The sequence below is a fragment of the Aptenodytes patagonicus genome, chromosome W, assembly GCF_965638725.1.
Source record: "Aptenodytes patagonicus chromosome W, bAptPat1.pri.cur, whole genome shotgun sequence".
NCBI lineage: Eukaryota > Metazoa > Chordata > Aves > Sphenisciformes > Spheniscidae > Aptenodytes > Aptenodytes patagonicus.
The window spans coordinates 36,426,974-36,445,865 of record NC_134981.1 but is presented as its reverse complement, the minus strand read 5'-3'; the positions used below and the strand labels follow the sequence as shown (position 1 = coordinate 36,445,865).

Here is an 18,892-nt window from a genome sequence, read left to right as displayed (position 1 = left end):
CTAAAACTGCAAATTGAGTCTTAGAGAGTTTTTCATCTGCTGACTGTCGTGGTTTAATCTCAGTCGGCAACTAAGCACCACATAGCTGCTCGCTCAGTCCCCCAACCCCCAGTGGGATGGGGGAGAGAATTGGAAGAGCACAAGTGAGAAAAACTCGTGGGTTGAGATAAAAACAGTTTAATAATTGAAATAAAATGATAATAATAACAATATGATAATAATAATAATACACAAAGCAAGTGATGCACAGTGCAATTGCTCACCACCCGCCGACCGATGCCCAGCCAGTCCCCAAGCAGCGGCCCCCCCGGCCAGCTTTCCCCAGTTTATATACTGAGCATGACGTCACATGGTATGGAATGTCCCTTTGGCCAGTTTGGCTGTGCCCCCTCCCAGCTTCTTGTGCACCTGCAGCCTTCTCAGTCAGTAGAGCATGGGAAACTAAAAAGTCCTTGACTAGTGTAAGCATTACCTAGCAACAACTAAAACATAGGTGCATTATCAACTTTGTTCTCATCCTAAATCCAAAACACTGTACCAGCTACTAGGAAGGAAATTAACTCTATCCCTGCCGAAACCAGGACACCGACTTACGGTAACATCTGTGGTAACATATTTAAGAAGGGGGAAAAAACTGCTGCGCAACAGCAGCTGGGAGAGAGGAGTGAGAATATGTGGGAGAAACAACTCTGCAGACACCAAGGTCAGTGAAGAAGGAGGGGGAGGAGGTGCTCCAGGCACCAGAGCAGAGATTCCCCTGCAGCCCGTGGTGAAGACCATGGTGAAGCAGGCTGTCCCCCTGCAGCCCATGGAGGTCAACGGTGGAGCAGATATCCACCTGCAGCCCATGGAGGACCCCATGCCAGAGCAGGTGGATGCGCCCTGAAGGAGGCTGTGACCCCGTGGAGAGTCCATGCTGGAGCAGGCTCCTGGCAGGACCTGTGACCCCGTGGAGAGAGGAGCCCATGCTGGAGCAGGTTTGCTGGCAGGACTTGTGACCCTGTGGGGGACCCACGCTGGAGCAGTCTGTTCCTGAAGGACTGCACCCTGTGGAAAGGACCTGTGCTGGAGCAGTTCATGAAGAACTGCAGGCCATGAGAAGGACTCACATTGGAGAAGTTCGTGAAGGACTGTCTCCCATGGGAGGGACTGGAGCAGGGGAAGAGTGTGAGGAGTCCTCCCCCTGAGGAGGAAGGAGCAGCAGAGACAACGTGTGATGAACTGACTGCAAACCCCATTCCCCGTCCCCCTGTGCTGCTCTGGGGGAGAAGGTAGAGAACTGGGGAGTGAAGTTGAGCCTGGGAAGAAGGGAGGGGTGGGGGGAAGGTGTTTTAAGATTTGGTTTTATTTCTCATTATCCTATTCTGATTTGATTGGTAATAAATTAAATTAATTTTTTTCCCCAAGTCGAGTCTGTTTTGCTCGTGACGGTAATTGCTGAGTGATCTCCCTGTCCTTATCTCAACCCACAAGCCTTTCGTTATATTTTTCTCTCCCCTGTCCAGCTGAGGAGGGGGAGTGATAGAGCAGCTTTGGTGGGTACCTCGTGTCTAGCCAAGGTTAACCCACCACAGACATTCCAAGCACATTACAAAATGTTGGAGAACCCTGATAGTGGAGCTTGTTTGTATGACATGGCCATAGCAATATAGTGGACAGAGGTCCTTCTATGTAATTTGTTTCCCAAAAGGGAAATTAATCTTTTTTTAATGCTAGTCCAGGTACAGATCTGAGTATAGAGCTTTTCCCAGAAGTCTTTGCCTCCTACTTTTCAACTCCAAAAATCATAATTATTTAGCAGCTCATATGATTGCTTATACACACACTAAAATCCAGATTTGGCCTCTCTATATTTCCAGTATATGTTTTGACATTTTTCAGACTTAGATATTCTCAAGTTTGCAAAATGACATCCATTTCAGTTGAACACTGAGAAGGTATCAGATATTAGTCATTGAACATGATTAATATCAGAGAAAAATCTGATAATTCTCTAGTAAACTTCAGGCTCCAGGACCCAAGAATGTCTTCCACTCCAGATTCTTTAACTTCACAGATACGTAACTGTAAAAAGGTATTTACAATGTTCTTACACACTGTTCTCCCAGCATTTAAAGACATATTTAGTACACCTCCAAGGAGTTTGACTGAGTCTTCCTTTCCACCTTGGAGAAGATAAGGTTTTTTGCCTTTCTTGCAAAACCTCTCTTAGAAAAAAGTTTTGGACAGTTAAATAATTTTTAATATCAATATTTCTGGATCATAGTCTTCCAACCATCTAGCTATTACATTTCTATCGTATATAAAAAGTATGCCAAGTTCATTTGTTTCAAAGAGCTGACATGGTTCTTTTTCCTTTAACTCTACATATCTTTGGTTGTGAACAAAAAAAGATAAACAAATGAAGATTTCTTACAAAATTGAAGAACTGGTAGATCCATTGACCAACAATATGTTTTACAGACCTAATACCTAAACAAAAATATAGAAGACGATATTTCCAGTTCAAGACTAATAAATACCAAATAGTAAAACAATCATTACTAAAAGTTAACACTAGATGGTACAAATTTCTCCATGCATGTCACACATACCTCATATTTCATCTCAGATGCTCCGGTATGTAATAGACAGAAATACTGAACTTTTAATGGTAGCATTTACAGTACATATTTGTGACACTTTTGCACAAGCTAGAAGTAAACTTATAGAATACTAAATAGTCTTCTGCAGAAACGTAATTAGCAATGGAAATGAGTGAGCGGGTTCAACCAATTCATTCCTTAGCTGCGCATCCTGCAGATCATCGCAGACCCTGCTTGTCGTGGTTTAACCTCAGTTGGCAACTGAGCACCACGCAGCCGCTCGTTCACTCCCCGCCACCCGATGGGATGGGGGAGAGAATCGGAAGAGCACAAGTGAGAAAAACTTGTGGGCTGAGATAAAAACAGTTTAATAATTGAAATAAAATGATGATAATAATGTAGTAATAATAATAATAATAATGATAATACACAAAGCAAGTGATGCACAGTACAATTGCTCACCACCCGCCGACCGATGCCCAGCCAGTCCCCGAGCAGCGGCCCCCCCGGCCAACTCCCCCCAGCTTATGTACTGAGCATGACGTCACATGGTATGGAATGTTCCTTTGGCCAGATTGGGTCAGCTGTCCTGGCTGTGCCCCCTCCCAGCTTCTTGTGCACCTCCAGCCTTCTCAGTCAGTAGAGCATGGGAAGCTGAAAAGTCCTTGGCTAGTGTAAGCATTACCTAGCAACAACTAAAACATCGGTGCGTTATCAACTTTGTTCTCATCCTAAATCCAAAACACCATACCAGCTACTAGAAAGGAAATTAACTCTAATCCTGCCGAAACCAGGACAGTATCCACCCCTTATTCTATACCATCTACATCATGCTCAAGTCCCATATTTTCCAGTACATTTTCATTAATCACAACCCCTATTCCCAAGTTTCTTTAAATATATATGTATATACACACACACACACAGAGATATCATTCCCTTCGTCTGTGGGCCATCCCTCTACAATGTTCGGTGAGTTCATTTAGTCCAAGACTTCGGGCTCCATCTGTCATAATAATCTTCCAGGGCAGGAAAAATGGAGATGGTATGTGGTGTTGGATTGTTTCATGTTGAAGTCAGTTCTGGTACCATCATCACTGTGCTTCGCTTGGTTTCACTGAAGTTATTCTTCATTAGTCTGGGTGATTCTTATTGTAATAACATTAGTATGGCATATAATATTATTAGTGTTATTAGTATATCTGTGTATTATTAGTATAACTATTATAACTATAATTAGTACTTAACATCACATAATTCAGATCATTGGCTATTCTCACCCAAAATCAAATCCCCTCGAGGTACACATCGGACTTCCCCATCCTTCCGCATTATCCACCAAGTGCACCCAGGTCCTTGAGCAAAAGCAATCCCATGGATGGGTTGGCCTCTGCCCAAGGCAGAAGTAACCCAGACTGTCTTCCCCAGCATATTTTTTATGTGCACTACAGGGACTTTATTCCCATCTACAGTACGTAAAAGTTCTGACTGGGCAGGGCCTGCTCGATTGGCAGATCCCCTCGTGTTGACTAACCAGGTGGCCTTTGCTAAATGCGTATCCCAATGTTTGAACATCCTGCCACCCATTGCTCTCAGTGTAGTCTTTAACAGTCCATTGTATCGTTCAATTTTCCCAGAGGCTGGTGCATGATAGGGGATGTGATATACCCACTCAATGCCATGCTCCTTGGCCCAGGTGTCGATGAGGTTGTTTCGGAAATGAGTCCCGTTGTCTGACTCAATTCTTTCTGGGGTGCCATGTCGCCATAGGACTTGCTTTTCAAGGCCCAGGATAGTGTTCCGGGCGGTGGCATGGGGCACGGGATATGTTTCCAACCATCCGGTGGTTGCCTCCACCATTGTAAGCACATGGCGCTTGCCTTGGTGGGTTTGTGGGAGTGTGATATAATCGATCTGCCAGGCCTCCCCATATTTATATTTCAGCCATCGTCCTCCATACCAGAGAGGCTTTAACCGCTTGGCTTGCTTGCTTGCAGCGCATGTTTTGCATTCATGGATAACCTGCGCAATAGTGTCCATGGTCAAGTCCACCCCTCGATCACGAGCCCATCTGTATGTTGCATCTCTTCCTTGGTGACCTGAAGTGTCATGGGCCCACCGAGCTAGAAATAATTCACCCTTCTGTTGCCAGTCCAGATCCACCTGAGCCGCTTCAACCTTAGCAGCCTGATCCACCTGCTGGCTGTTTTGATGTTCTTCAGTGGCCCAACTCTTGGGTACATGGGCATCTACGTGACGGACTTTTACAACCAGGTTCTCCACCCGGGCAGCAATAGCTTGCCACAATGCGGCAGCCCAGATGGGTTTGCCTCTGCGCTGCCAGTTGCTCTGCTTCCATTGCTGTAACCACCCCCACAGGGCATTTGCCACCATCCATGACTCAGTATAGAGATAGAGCACTGGCCACTTTTCTCAGTCAGCAATGTCTAAAGCCAGCTGGATGGCCTTTACTTCTGCAAATTGGCTCGATTCACCTTCTCCTTCAGCAGTTTCTGCAACTTGTTGCATGGGATTCCATACAGCAGCTTTCCACCTCCGATGCTTTCCCACAAGACGACAGGACCCATCAGTGAACAGGGCATATTGCTTCTCATTTTCTGGTAGTTCATTATACATTGGGGCCTCCTCAGCACGCGTCACCTCCTCCTCTGGCGATATTCCACAATCTTTGCCTTCTGGCCAATCCATGATCACTTCCAGGATTCCTGGGCGACTGGGGTTTCCTATTCGAGCCCATTGTGTGATCAGTGCGACCCACTTCCTCCATGTAGCATCAGTTGCATGATGTGTACAGGGGACCCTCCCTCTGAACATCCAGCCTAGCACCGGCAGTCGGGGTGCCAGGAGGAGCTGTGCTTCAGTGCCGATCACTTCTGAAGCAGCTCGAACCCCTTCATATGCTGCTAATATCTCTTTTTCATTTGGAGTATAGCGGGCCTCGGATCCTCTGTATCCCCGACTCCAAAACCCTAGGGGTCGACCTCGAGTCTCCCCAGGTGCTTTCTGCCAGAGGCTCCAGGTAGGGCCATTCTCCCCGGCTGCGGTGTAGAGCACATTTTTTACATCTTGTCCTGCCTGGACTGGCCCCAGGGCTACTGCATGAACTATCTCCTCTTTAATTTGTTCAAAAGCTTGTCGTTGTTCAGGGCCCCATTTGAAATCGTTCTTCTTTCGGGTCACTTGATAGAGAGGGTTTACAATCAGACTGTAATTTGGAATGTGCATTCTCCAAAAACCCACGACGCCTAAGAAAGCTTGTGTTTCCTTTTTGCTAGTTGGTGGAGACATGGCTGTTATTTTGTTGATCATATCCATTGCGATCTGACGACGTCCATCTTGCCATTTTGTTCCTAAAAATTGGATCTCCTGTGCAGGTCCCTTGACCTTACTTTGTTTTATGGCAAAACTGGCCTTCAGCAGGATTTGGACTATTTCCTTCCCTTTCTCAAAAACTTCTCCTGCTGTGTTGCCCCACACGATGATGTCATCAGTGTATTGCAGGTGTTCCGGAGCCTCACCCTGTTCCAGTGCAGTCTGGGTCAGTCCATGGCAAATGGTAGGGCTGTGTTTCCACCCCTGGGGCAGTCGGTTCCAGGTGTACTGGACGCCCCTCCAAGTGAAAGCAAACTGTGGCCTGCACTCCGCTGCCAAAGGGATTGAGAAAAATGCATTAGCAATATCAATTGTGGCATACCACTTGGCTGCCTTTGACTCCAGTTCGTATTGAAGTTCTAGCATGTCTGGCACAGCAGCACTCAGCTGTGGCGTGACTTCATTTAGGCCACGATTGTCTACTGTCAGTCTCCACTCTCCATTAGACTTCCGCACTGGCCATATGGGACTGTTAAAGGGTGAGCGAGTCTTGCTGGTCACTCCTTAGCTCTCCAGTCGACGAATCAGCTCATGAATGGGAATCAAGGAGTCTCAGTTGGTGCGATATTGCTGCCGGTACACCGTGGTGGTAGCGTTTGGCACCTGTTGGTCTCCGACCTTCAGCAACCCCACAACAGAGGGGTCCTCCGAGAGACCAGGCAAGGTGGACAGCTGTTTAATTTCCTCCGTCTCCAAGGCAGCTATACCAAAAGCCCACCGGTACCCTTTTGGGTCCTTGAAATACCCTCTCCTGAGGTAGTCTATGCCAAGGATGCACGGAGCCTCTGGGCCAGTCACAATGGGGTGCTTCTGCCACCCATTCCCAGTTAGACTCACTTCGGCTTCCAATACAGTTAGCTGTTGGGATCCCCCCGTCACCCCAGAAATACAGATGGGTTCTGCCCCCTTATAGCTTGATGTCATTAGGGTACACTGTACACCGGTGTCTACTAGAGCCTTATACTCCTGTGGGTCTGATGTGCCAGGCCACCGAATCCACACAGTCCAGTAAACCCGGTTGTCCCTTTCCTCCCCCTGGCTGGAGGCAGGGCCCCTCTAGTCCTCATCACAGTATTGGTTGCTCATTTCCTGTAAATATGAGTCAGAATTTTCTTCATTAAGATCAGAAGTGAGATCAGCCCTTCTACTCTGTCTGGGGAACTGCCCGCTGGAAACTGGAGCAGCAATTTTCCTGGAAGAACCCCCTTTCTGTGATTGTTTTCCCTTGCAACTCACGTACCCGCCGACTGATGCCCAGCCAGTCCCCAAGCAGCCCCCCCGGCCAGCTTTCCCCAGTTTATGTATTGAGCATGATGTCACATGGTATGGAATGTCCCTTTGGCCAGTTTGGCTGCGCCCCCTCCTAGCTTCTTGTGCACCTGCAGCCTTCTCAGTCGGTAGAGCATGGGAAGCTGAAACGTCCTTGGCTAGTGTAAGCATTACCTAGCAACAACTAAAACATCGGTGTGTTATCAACTTTGTTCTCATCCTAAATCCAAAACACATCACTGTACCAGCTACTAGGAAGGAAATTAACTCTATCCCTGCCGAAACCAGGACACTGCTTAAGAAGTATTTTACATCAAGCTGGTGAAAAGTTTTTACTATTTTACTTTTCTGTAGATAATGAAGATAGACACAGAGGAAAAAATTACCAATACACTGTCTCCATTAGGGACTTTGTATCGGTTATTACTTTTTTTCTTTTTCGTTTTTGCAGTAAAGACATAAACATAAAGGCAGATAAGGTGGCAATTAGGAAAGAAATGAAGGTAGGCACACTCTAACATTGTTAATATGATACAACAAATTACTGCTCATCAGACAGAGCAAATGATTACATACATACTCTTAGGTTCTCACAAATGCAAAGTAAAACACATTATCCTCAATGTCAGTGAAGTAAGTTTTGTCTTTTTTTTGACTACAGACATTACCTTTGTTAGTTACTTCCACCCTTGCTACCATGCTAAAACTGTATGACTGAGTTTTTCAGGACATTCACACATCTGAAAGACTCTTTCCTCAAAATTTCCTTAAAGATGGTCTTTCTGTTGACCCAACTTTTCTGTTGCAACAACTAATAATCTTCGCAAAGATTTCCATCACCAGGACAAGAAATCAGCATGTTCTGCAGAAGTCTGGCTGAAGAAAAAAATGGATAAATAAAATAAATCTTCACTCCAGCAAAAAAGGACAAATGAAATTAGTTCTGTGGTTATCTGTTACATCCAACACAAGCTTAGAAACTTAGCTCCCTGGACAAAAGGAACATTTCATGTAGAAAAGCTATAGATTCTTTTCTGGAAGTGAGTTTTACCGGAATCTGTTTTGTGATTTACCTGAGCAAAACTGTGTTGAGTTGAAGAAAATAATTCTGCTACTTCTCTTTGTACACAGATGATATATAACCCACTACTTGTCAAAAGTCTGTTGAAAGCAGTATCACACTTCCAAAATGCTCTTTTTTAGTGTTGTGAGACTACAGGTTGGTCATAGGCTGGTTTCTGGTTTAACCTGGGTTTTTTAGCCTCTCTTTGTGAATGGAACTGTATAACATAATAAGCTTCCTAACTTGTAGGAAAAATAAATTTTAGAGGGGTAGGAGTGAAATGAAATAAAATCTCCTATCGTTTAAAAGGAAAGTTATAGAAAAGTGCAATACTGAAAAATTGTATAACAGAATGAATTACCACTTTGAAGAGACCTCCAGTTGTACCAATAGGAAGAAACAATAAATACTGATCTAGACATAATCCAGCTCAGCTACATCTACCCTTGTTGTTGTGCTGCTCTAGGAACTTGCAAATTAAAATTTACTTTTGTAAAATCTTAAAATTTTATAAATTTTAGCAGACTGTAAAAAACAAGAAACAACAAAGTTTAGGTAAGCAGATAATATCTAGAGTTAGCTTCCTTGGAATTTTTAATTTTGTTAGAGAAAACCCTATCAGAGGTAGTTGAACTAGATAAAATAACACAAAACAAAAGAAAATAATCTTCTATAATAATGCAAGTAGACATTATTCCATACTGTACTTTAACAAGTATTCCTGAAAGATGCTAAACTATAAGGAAAGAAACTTGAGTGAGAAGCTTCTATAGATCAAAACTGAATTTTTCAAGTGCTGTTTTCCAAGGTATCATTTTATTATAATATTTTTATGATCAGGGACCAGAGCTGCCTTGAAGCAATCCATCTATTGTCTAAATGGGAAAAACACTTCATCCTACTTGCTGGGACATACCACTTGCATTTCAAGTTGTTTCTAAGTAACTTCATAAGCAGGACAATACTAAACTTGACTACACACAATTTTGGAGGCATGACTGTACCTTTAAGTATATGTTATGTAGTTCATTTTATTAAGAAAAATTACAAGAGAAAGATCTTTCTGCCTTTCACACTAACAAGAAGTACATTAAGGAAGCTTCTGAATTCTTCATAATGTCCTTTGAAATTGCATCCCAAGGTACAGAAGCCATATTCTTTTAGTTCACTAAGACTGAACTACTGCATGAACAAGGCTTTGAGATATTACTTGTTTACTAGCGATGGCTTCAGTTTTATCAGGGTGTTCTGTTTACTCACCAATAGTAAGCAATCCACACCAGAAAATCTCTATTCAGAATAAATAAATATTTGAGAGTGCTGTTATATACCCAGTTTAAGTTCTACAGTAAAACAAATAAATTTGAGATCACAACAGTTTCTTTATCTTGTTTGACCCAGGGAGGTATGGCCATATATGTTCATATTAATACTACACCTAGCCCAGTATCTTCTCTGATGACAGTTTGAAGGAGATGCTTAGGGAAACTGTGTTAGAAAAAAGTCAAGAGTAAAAGCAATCCACCCCTCACTTTGATAGCTTCTATTTTTTTCCAGTCAACAACTTTAAGATTTCCTTAGGTAGGAGTTTCATTTGGACTGCTGCATTTAATAGGCATCAATAGAAATTCATGGTTAATTCCATTAATTTGTCCACCTTTATTTGAACCTATCATCTACATCATTTCCTTTAACATTTTGCATTTCCTTTAATATTTTGTAATTTTTAGTTCTACAATTTAATTATATTTTCTGTCAAAAATACTCCCTTTTGCTTTTAAACAGATGCCTGGTAATTAATTTGTTCTCTATGCCCTTCCAGATAATCCCTAATATTCTATTTGACTTTTTGACCACTGCTAATTATTGAGTTGATTTTTACAGAGAAATATCCACAATAATGTCCAAGATCTCTATTCTTAGTTGAAATAGATCACTAAAAAGCCCTTATTGTATGTATTGTATGTATAATTATATATAGTATATATTGTATATATAATTATTTTATATTTCCCATGTGCATTTGTCGGTACTTGTCAATACTGCTAGGTAAAGTGTAGAATCTTTTGAAATATCTTAAGACTAATTTAGTGGAATTATTAGCTTTAAGCAGTTTAAATAATTTTTTTTGGCAAATGAAGAAGTAGCTTTTATTTTTCAGCACATTACCTTGCAAACAGGTATCTATAAAGTCTCTGGTTAAAGATATTGGAGAACAGTCCAGGGCAAAGAATCTTTGTTTGTACCTATAGGTTCAGAAGAATTTCTAAAGGAGAGAAACTGCAAAGCCAGGAAGTTCTTCTATTTCTTATCCTCAGGTCAATAAGGAAATAGAATGCCTACAATTGTATTTAGGGAATACTTTGAACAATGCTGGTGCAGGAAGACAGACTAGGAAATCATTTGCAATTTATTTCCTACAGAATTATCAGCAACTGACAGGAAGCAACAGGCTGGGAATTTGCTGTAACACTAGCTAGTAAGAACATTCAGCTCAAGTTAGATGTTTATATTCTATTAAGTGATAAAGAGGAAAAACATTTTATTGTGTATAATTGTAAAAACATAGCTTGACAAAGGTAAGTAATACAAACAGCGCACACAACACAATGAAATTAGAATTTCAGGATGGTCCTCCTGTAAGTGTTACTAAGTCATGATTTATTTAAAAAAAGGATGGAAAACCTGGGGTTTATTAACCAAATCCTAACAGCTGACCAAAAAGGCTGACAGAACCTACTATGTCAGTAGAAGTATACAGAGAGTTCTGCTAAAGACATCTGTGATAATTAAAAAGGCACTGTCATATCTAAATACTCAAAACAGAGAAGACAGAAAAATGAAAGAAGGAGAAGGAATGAAAGTTTAAAGCCATTCCCACTGTGGAGTAGAAATCCAAATATCCATGCAAATACATGCCTCTATGAATAATACCAAGAGTATAAATTAATTTCTATAACCACCTTCTCTCCACAAATGCTTGCCTTCATTGAAATCAAGGTACAGTTTAAATACAGCTTAATTCTGGCACTCCCATCTACACATAAAAACCTTCAACCTGAGTTGAATAATGATTTAAACTCAGTTCAGTTGAACTTCCAGGGTATGGACAGACAGTCAAGTGATAATAACATTCAAGACTGTAATCTTAGAGAGGAGACAGATAGGGCTGCTATGTCTCTGTGTTCATGCTTCACCATGTGATTATTATTGCTTGGGTTAATTCAATTATAACTCAAGCTAAAATCTCAGTAAAAAACAGTTCCATAACAAGGATATCATATTGACATTTTACATAACATTGCACAAGAGCACTTTCTTCCAAGAAAAACATGTCATCAGAATTGAGTAGGAAATTATTTTTCTACCCTGCCAAACTATTCAACTTCAGAAATATTCCTGTTCAATGTCATATGGAAACAAAGTTCTTTCAACATTTTAATAAAACACAAAGAATTTGAGATACATGTTTTCTCCCACCTTTTTCCTCATAGCCATGGATGGGGAGATTGCATTTCTGTACAGGACTGCTAAATCTCTCTTTCTTGCATATGGACAGTATCATTAAAACAGTAGATTAACATACCTGACTTTATTTTCATCATTTCTTCTGGTTTAGCCTGGAATGAGACTGTGAGGTCTTTTTTGTTTCCTGGCACTTGTCTTTTAACATAGTTCCCATATGATCACTTCTGAGGGGAGTCCTTTGTGATCAGACTTGTGGTGACTAATGTCCTACTAAGGACTTGTGTCCTGACACAGTCCAACATGGAGCTTTCTGTAGAGGAAAATCAAATTAAATCAAAGTTGGCACCACAGTCTGAGCACCGCAGTTTACTTAAGAGAACTCTGTTCTTAAGAGCAAGGGAAGCAAGATATGTACATTGTGCCTGCAAAATTGACTTTGGCCTGGATCATCAGCTGTCCTATAATAATACTATTTAGTGGGATATATAGAATGGAAGGTGAGTGGATGATTTAATAAGAGAATAGAAACATGTAGCTGGGTGTGAGAGACTGAAAGAGTTAATATCTCAAACATTGTGGTAAAACAAGTCACAGTCTGCATAGCAGCGATAAACCTTAAACGAGAGGTCAGATAACTCAGGACGCGGAGGGCGTGCCGGAGGGTGCGCAGTTCCATGTTCTGATAGGCCCAGCATGACAACGCACCATATATGGCCAGAGGTCATACAGAGTTTATTTGAGGAAGGGGCTCACGACCACCACCCCCCAATGGTGCCTACACAAAGGATCAGGAGCTACATAACTCCCTGAGAGGTGGGAACTAGACTATAAAAGGCACAACTCCAAGGAGCCGTGCGCACGCCCATCACCGGAGGATTGCTGCGTCCGTCATCGTCATCGCAGGATCCAAGGGTGGTGATCTCTCTCTCTCTCTCTCTCTTTTTCCTTTTCTTCTCTTTCCTTTTCTTCTTATAAATGCCTCAATAGAATCCATGCTGCCTATTATTACGCTTTCCAAGTTTAAGTTGCGTGTTCCATAAATAAAGCGTTTAATTGATCGCCTGGTGTCGTTTCACCTTAATTTAGCCCAAGGGGATCACGAAACTGCTACGACCCCCTGAGTTACCCAGTCTGGGTCGTAACATTTTTATTGGCGACGAGGATGGGATTCCCTTGTCGGTGCTAAAGCGATCGTTGGGACCAGGCCTTTACCGCAGCCCCTCTCTGAGAGGAGTCATACACCAGGGGAGACAGTCCTCAGAGGACTAATAAGGGATCTGATCCCTATAATTGTATACTCATTATGGCCTCCCTGGGAGGTCCAACTGTAGACTGTACCCCTCTCCTGGAGAAATTAGAGGGCTATAACGCCCGACCTTCTCCCCCTGGTGTGACTTGGGCCCATAGTAATTGGCACGATCCGCAAGCGGTAGCAGACAGAATCTCCACTTTAGCTAAGGAGCGAAGGTTGAAGCTAGGAAAGGGGAAAGTGTTGGTCTTTGCAGTTTTAGGAGCTGCCCTGGTGGCAGCACAATGGGATAAACATGTGGTCCAACAAGCAGAAGGGGAGGGAATAAAATCCCTTCAAGATCTAGTGAAGGCTCTGCAGGAACAACTAGAAAACGAGACAAAAAGTCTCTCCGATCAGCTTGCCGCCGAGCGGGTGACTAACCAAAGGCTACATACCGCTTTGACGGAGGCTCTGGAGCAGGAGAGAATATTACAGGAGCAATTAGATGAAACCCGCTCCCAAATTGGTGTAGGAAATATGGATGCAGATTCTGACGAGGGAAAAGAATCAAAATTGTTATACCTTCTTAAAGATCTAGAACATGTAAGAGAAATATTTTCCCTTGGAAGGGAGGAAGCTATAATGCGACCTTTAATTAAGACCGAGATTGTAGATGGTGGTCAAGGAGGAGCCCAACAAGTTACTACCCGCATCGTTCCCTATTCCCCTACTGATTTGGCTAAAATTCAGGAAAAATATTCCCGGGGACCCCGAGAAACGGAAACCGAATATGTATGGAGAGTATCTCTTACCGGGGGGGACCGTATCTTGGTGAGCGAGGACGAGGCAAGAGGGTATTGGGGACTGGGGGTTTTTATAACCACAAATGACAATAGAGAACCCTGGTCCCTGACCCAAAGGGTAGCATATTGGGCAGGTGGATTGGATCCTATGGAAAGGGGAGACCCCTTCTCGATTAAAATGCCTATGGTGGGTCACATTTTAGAGAGCGTACAGAAAACTGCGTGTCTCCAGTTGATGCATTACTGGTTCCGCAGCAGCCCTCTCCCATGCAATATGTGGCAGACCCCGACAGGTTGCACCCTCTTATAAGGGGACTACCCGATGCCTTGAAATTATATGCGGTGCAACTACAAGATTGGTTGAGGGCACCCTGACCCTGGAGAAGGGGAGGTCCCCCGGAGATGACATGGGGAGAAGTAGCACAGGAATTGATTAATTACGGGAGACGAATGGGATTTACCGGTCCAGGAGAGACAAAATCCAAAGCGGACTTTAGAAGGGTAGAAGGGAATGGGGGAATAAAAGCTACGCCCTCGCGCAATCCTCGACCCCCCGCCCCGGCCAGACCGACGTGACCCCCTGATAATAGAAGATATATATTATGGGCAGAGGGCATTTCAAAAGGGATTCCCCAGGAGGTGATGGGCGGTTTGCCCACTCCCAACCTGGAAAGTTTGGTGAAAGGCTGGGACAAAATAAAGGGAACCCCATCTCCCTCGGACCCCAAGGATCTTTCTCTCCTATTCCGGGAACCTGGAATAATAACCCCGTCCGCCCCCCGGGAGACTGAGTTGATTGATTTGAGCATCCCCGAGCCGGGAAACCCCCTCCGCCATCCCCAATCAGTGAGCCGGGGGATGGACGGTGGATCTATTTAAGAAGGCTCACAGAAAGTGACAAAGGGGACTTGTTGATTACCTTTCCCCTGGGCCCCTTTAAGACTCCAGTCACCTTTTTAGTAGACACAGGGGCTCAGATGTCAGCTCTCCCAACGGATGTTGCTAGCCGCAACGGAATAGTTGCTGACAAAAAGAAAATTTGGGTCACAGATGTTTTTGGAAATTCTAAGTCACAGCCAACCGCCCGAGTTAGGTGCTGGCTGCCAGGAGATCCATCCCCTGTTGAAGTCACAATGATATTAGGCTCATTGCCCACAAACATTCTAGGATTGGACTTATTAAAGGGGAGAGCGTGGGTAGACGCAAAGGGAAAGGAATGGAAGTTCGGACTCCCTGTGGCCTCAGTGAGACTGTTAGAGTCGGCGCCTGCACTCCCTCCTTCGAAGACAGTCAATGTGAAACCCTATGCCTTGCCGTTAGGGGCAAGGGAGGGAATTACCCCTGTAATAACTGAGTTGCGGGAACAGGGGATAATTATCCCAACTCACTCCCCTTATAACTCCCCTGTGTGGCCAGTTCATAAACCAAACGGAAAGTGGCGATTAACAATTGATTATCGGTGCCTGAATGCCAATACAGGTCCCTTAACAGCTGCAGTGCCTAACATGGCCGAGCTGATTGCAACCATACAGGAACAAGCCCACCAGATCTTGGCAACTATTGATGTGAAAGACATGTTTTTTATGGTTCCCTTGCAGGAAGCAGATAGAGATCGTTTTGCTTTTACCTGGGAAGGGGTGCACGTCTTCCTCAGGGATACCGCCACTCACCGACCGTTGCCCACTATGCACTGGTACAGGAGCTTGCCCGGGTTACCCCTGAGGAGGGAGTTAGGATATACCAATATATTGATGATATATTGATTGGCGGCCCTGATACCAGCGTAGTGGGACAGACCCAGACAAAGATAATCACTCACCTGGAGAGTTTAGAACTCCAGATCCCAACAGAGAAGGTACAGCTCCCATCCTTGGAGGTAAAGTTCCTGGGTATCATCTGGTGGAGGGGTGGGACAGTGTGTATTCCCCCCCGCAACCTTGACTACCCTGGAACAAGTGGGAATGCCCGGAAACAAAAGGGAACTCCAACATGCCTTAGGCCTGTTGGTATTTTGGAGGAAACACATTCCAGATTTTTCCATCATAACCCTGATCTGACATATATGATCTGACACGCAAAAGGGCCTCTTGGGATTGGACCCCCATCCATGAGGAAGCCTTAAAGCTGCTGATTTTTGAGGCTGGGGTATATCAGGCCTTAGGGCCGATACATCCGACTGATCCCCTCCATATCGAGTGGGGTTTTGCCATTCACGGGCTATCAATACACATGTGGCAACGTGGACCTGAGGGTCCGACTCGTCCCATCGGGTTTTATTCACACAGTTTCAAAGATGCAGAAAAACAATATTCAGTTTGGGAAAAGGGCCTTTTTATAGTTAATCTAGCCCTGCAGGAAGCCGAAAAAATCATAAGGCAACAATCAATTATTTTGAGAGGGCCCTTTAAGGTCCTGAAACCAGTATTGGCTTGGACCCCACCCCCCACAGGGGTTGCACAGCGGGAAACAGTCAGAAAATGGTATGCACAACTGGATCACTATTGTCATGCACATAAGGTAGAAGAAGGAGCACCCAAGGTACTTCAGATACAAGAGTCACCCGATAACCAATCCAACCAGGAGACCCCCCTTCCCTTATAAAACCAGCTCCCCCATTTGAACCTCACTTGAAGAATGTGTGGTTTACTGATGCATCTTCTAAAAGAGAAGGAAAGGTATGGAAATACTGGGCAGTAGCCTTACATGTTGATTCGGGGGAGCGAATTGTAACAGAGGGGGAGGGAAGTGCTCAGGTAGGGGAGTTGATAGAAGTTTGGAGTGATAAAAAGAGAGGCTGAGAGCAAAACCAACATTTATTTATACGGATTCATATGCTGTATTTAAAGGATGTACTGAGTGGCTCCCCTTCTGGGAACAAAATCAGTGGGAAGTTAACCGGGTACCTGTGTGGCAAAGGGAAAAATGGGAGGAAATCTTAAATGCTGCTAAACAGGGGACTTTCTTGGTGGGATGGGTAGCTGCACACCAAAGGGGGAATCACTCAGCCCACGTTTGGAATAATCAGGTAGATTCGCTAACCTGTTTAGCTACAATGGCAGCAGAAGCTGAAGAAGAAAAGTGGGAATATCTGTTAGAGTGGTTACACGTGAAACGTGGTCATTCAGGGGTTAAAGACCTTTTCAAAGAAGCTGGTGGCAGAGGCTAGCCTGTTACTCGGGAACTGTGTAACACAATCATTTCTGCTTGTAGTCAGTGCCGTACCCAATTAGAGAGGCACCCTTTGCAAGAACCCCCTCTCCACTTACAGGAAGGGAAGGGCCTCTGGGAGACCTGGCAAGTTGATTACATAGGACATTTTAAAAAGTCAGACGGGAAGCAGTATGTTCTTGTCGGGGTGGAAGTGGTGTCAGGACTTACCCAGGCTGAGGCTGTTGCGAGAGCAACTGGGGACAACACGGTGAAAGGGATGAAGCTATGGTTTAGTTATCTACCTAAACCCCAGTCGATCCAATCAGATAACGGTAGCCACTTTACTGCTGGGGTGGTTCAGGAATGGGCAAAAGGCGAGGGAATACAATGGATATTTCACACCCCCTACTATCCTACTATCCTCAAGCTAATGGGATAGTGGAAACGACAAACGGATTGCTGAAACGTGTCCTTAGGCCCACAATTCCAGATGGCCTGCACGACTCCCCGATGCCATAGCGAAAGTGAACAGTCGCTGGGGGGGTCAATGGATGTCCCAGGCTCACCGCATTTTGCCCCAACCCCCCCTCCCTGCTCCCGGGGAAGAGGGAAACGAAGGACCCGGTAGAGCCACTCCACTGCCCAGGACAACCTGTTTTGGTAGACTTACCAAGGGTAGGAGAAGTACCCTTAACTCTGAAAACTCCGCTTAACCTCTATGCCTGGGTAACCACCGATGCCCACGGAAGGGATCATCGAATTAATATCAGATGGATTGTGCCGTCCTTTTGAACCTGCTCTGTTCTTGTTCTATGTATTTGCAGGTCGTCGCAGAAGTCTTTACGGACCATATGCATACATTATTACTCCTAGTGATTATTTGCATCATCTGTGTAGTTTTCTTTATTGTTTTTGTATGTTATAGCAAAACATGATGCTTTGGAAAACCCTCTTCCTTGCCTTCGCCATCCTTGGTGAGGGAAGAGGAGATGAGTCTCCGAACCTTGCCTGGGAACTAATTCAAGGGTTCACACGCATCTGGAACCATACTAACCAAGGAATTTGTGTCCCAATTCCCAAGTCTTCAGGAGAAGGCATTGGCTTCTCTATAGTTAATCTTAACCTCTCCAAGTTGCTGGAAAGTAAATTACGTACAGTCGTTAATAACTGTATTGCCAATTGCACTTGGGGCAGAGTGAAAGCTCCATTCGAGAATCAACCTAACAATACCTTTGGTGGGGCCTGGAGGGTGAACCAGGATGCGTTTTATCAAATTCCCCCAGAAAATTGGACTGATCTTTGGAACAAAACATGTAATAGATGGAATATGAGTGATCTGGTAACTCCCATGTTGGAAGCTCCGTTTAGATTGCCAATATCTCCTTGTCCTGAAGATTTGATGAACATACACAACGCGTCAGGTAAATGGTGGAGCCAAACTCACTGTGCGAATCCCCACAGAATATCATGTACCCAAATCCCCTACTGGCCTCCACCTCCTGAAATGGAACCTTTTGAGCACCCCTATATGGTTAAGTGGTCTCCTACATGGTGTATACAGATTCCGGATGACCCAGGTCAGGAATATGGTAAAATTAATAGAACCAGATATGAGTGGGCTTGGTCTATCAAACATATGTTGTACGGAGACACCAATCCTGATCATCCAGTTGATGAGAAATATGCTGAAGTCCCCTCCCCAGGATACTCTCAGTTAATGAACTGTACCACCACCCTAAATTGCACCACAGGTGCAGGAGACTGTCCTGGTTTCGGCAGGGATAGAGTTAATTTCCTTCCTAGTAGCTGGTACAGGGCTGTGTTTTGGATTTAGGGTGAGAACAATGTTGATAACACACCGATGTTTTAGTTGTTGCTACGTAGTGTTTACACTAGTCAAGGATTTTTCAGCTTCCCATGCTCTACCGAC

At 44.1% G+C, this 18,892-nt stretch overlaps 1 protein-coding gene across 1 annotated transcript; it reads left to right on the top strand.

Moving 5' to 3' along the window:
* The first annotated feature begins 13,081 nt into the window (after positions 1–13,081).
* LOC143172244 (uncharacterized) lies at positions 13,082–14,187 on the top strand. Its single transcript, XM_076361469.1, is given in 2 exon segments — positions 13,082–14,051; positions 14,054–14,187. Coding segments are annotated over 2 exon segments (1,104 nt in total).
* Positions 14,188–18,892: the final 4,705 nt, after the last annotated feature.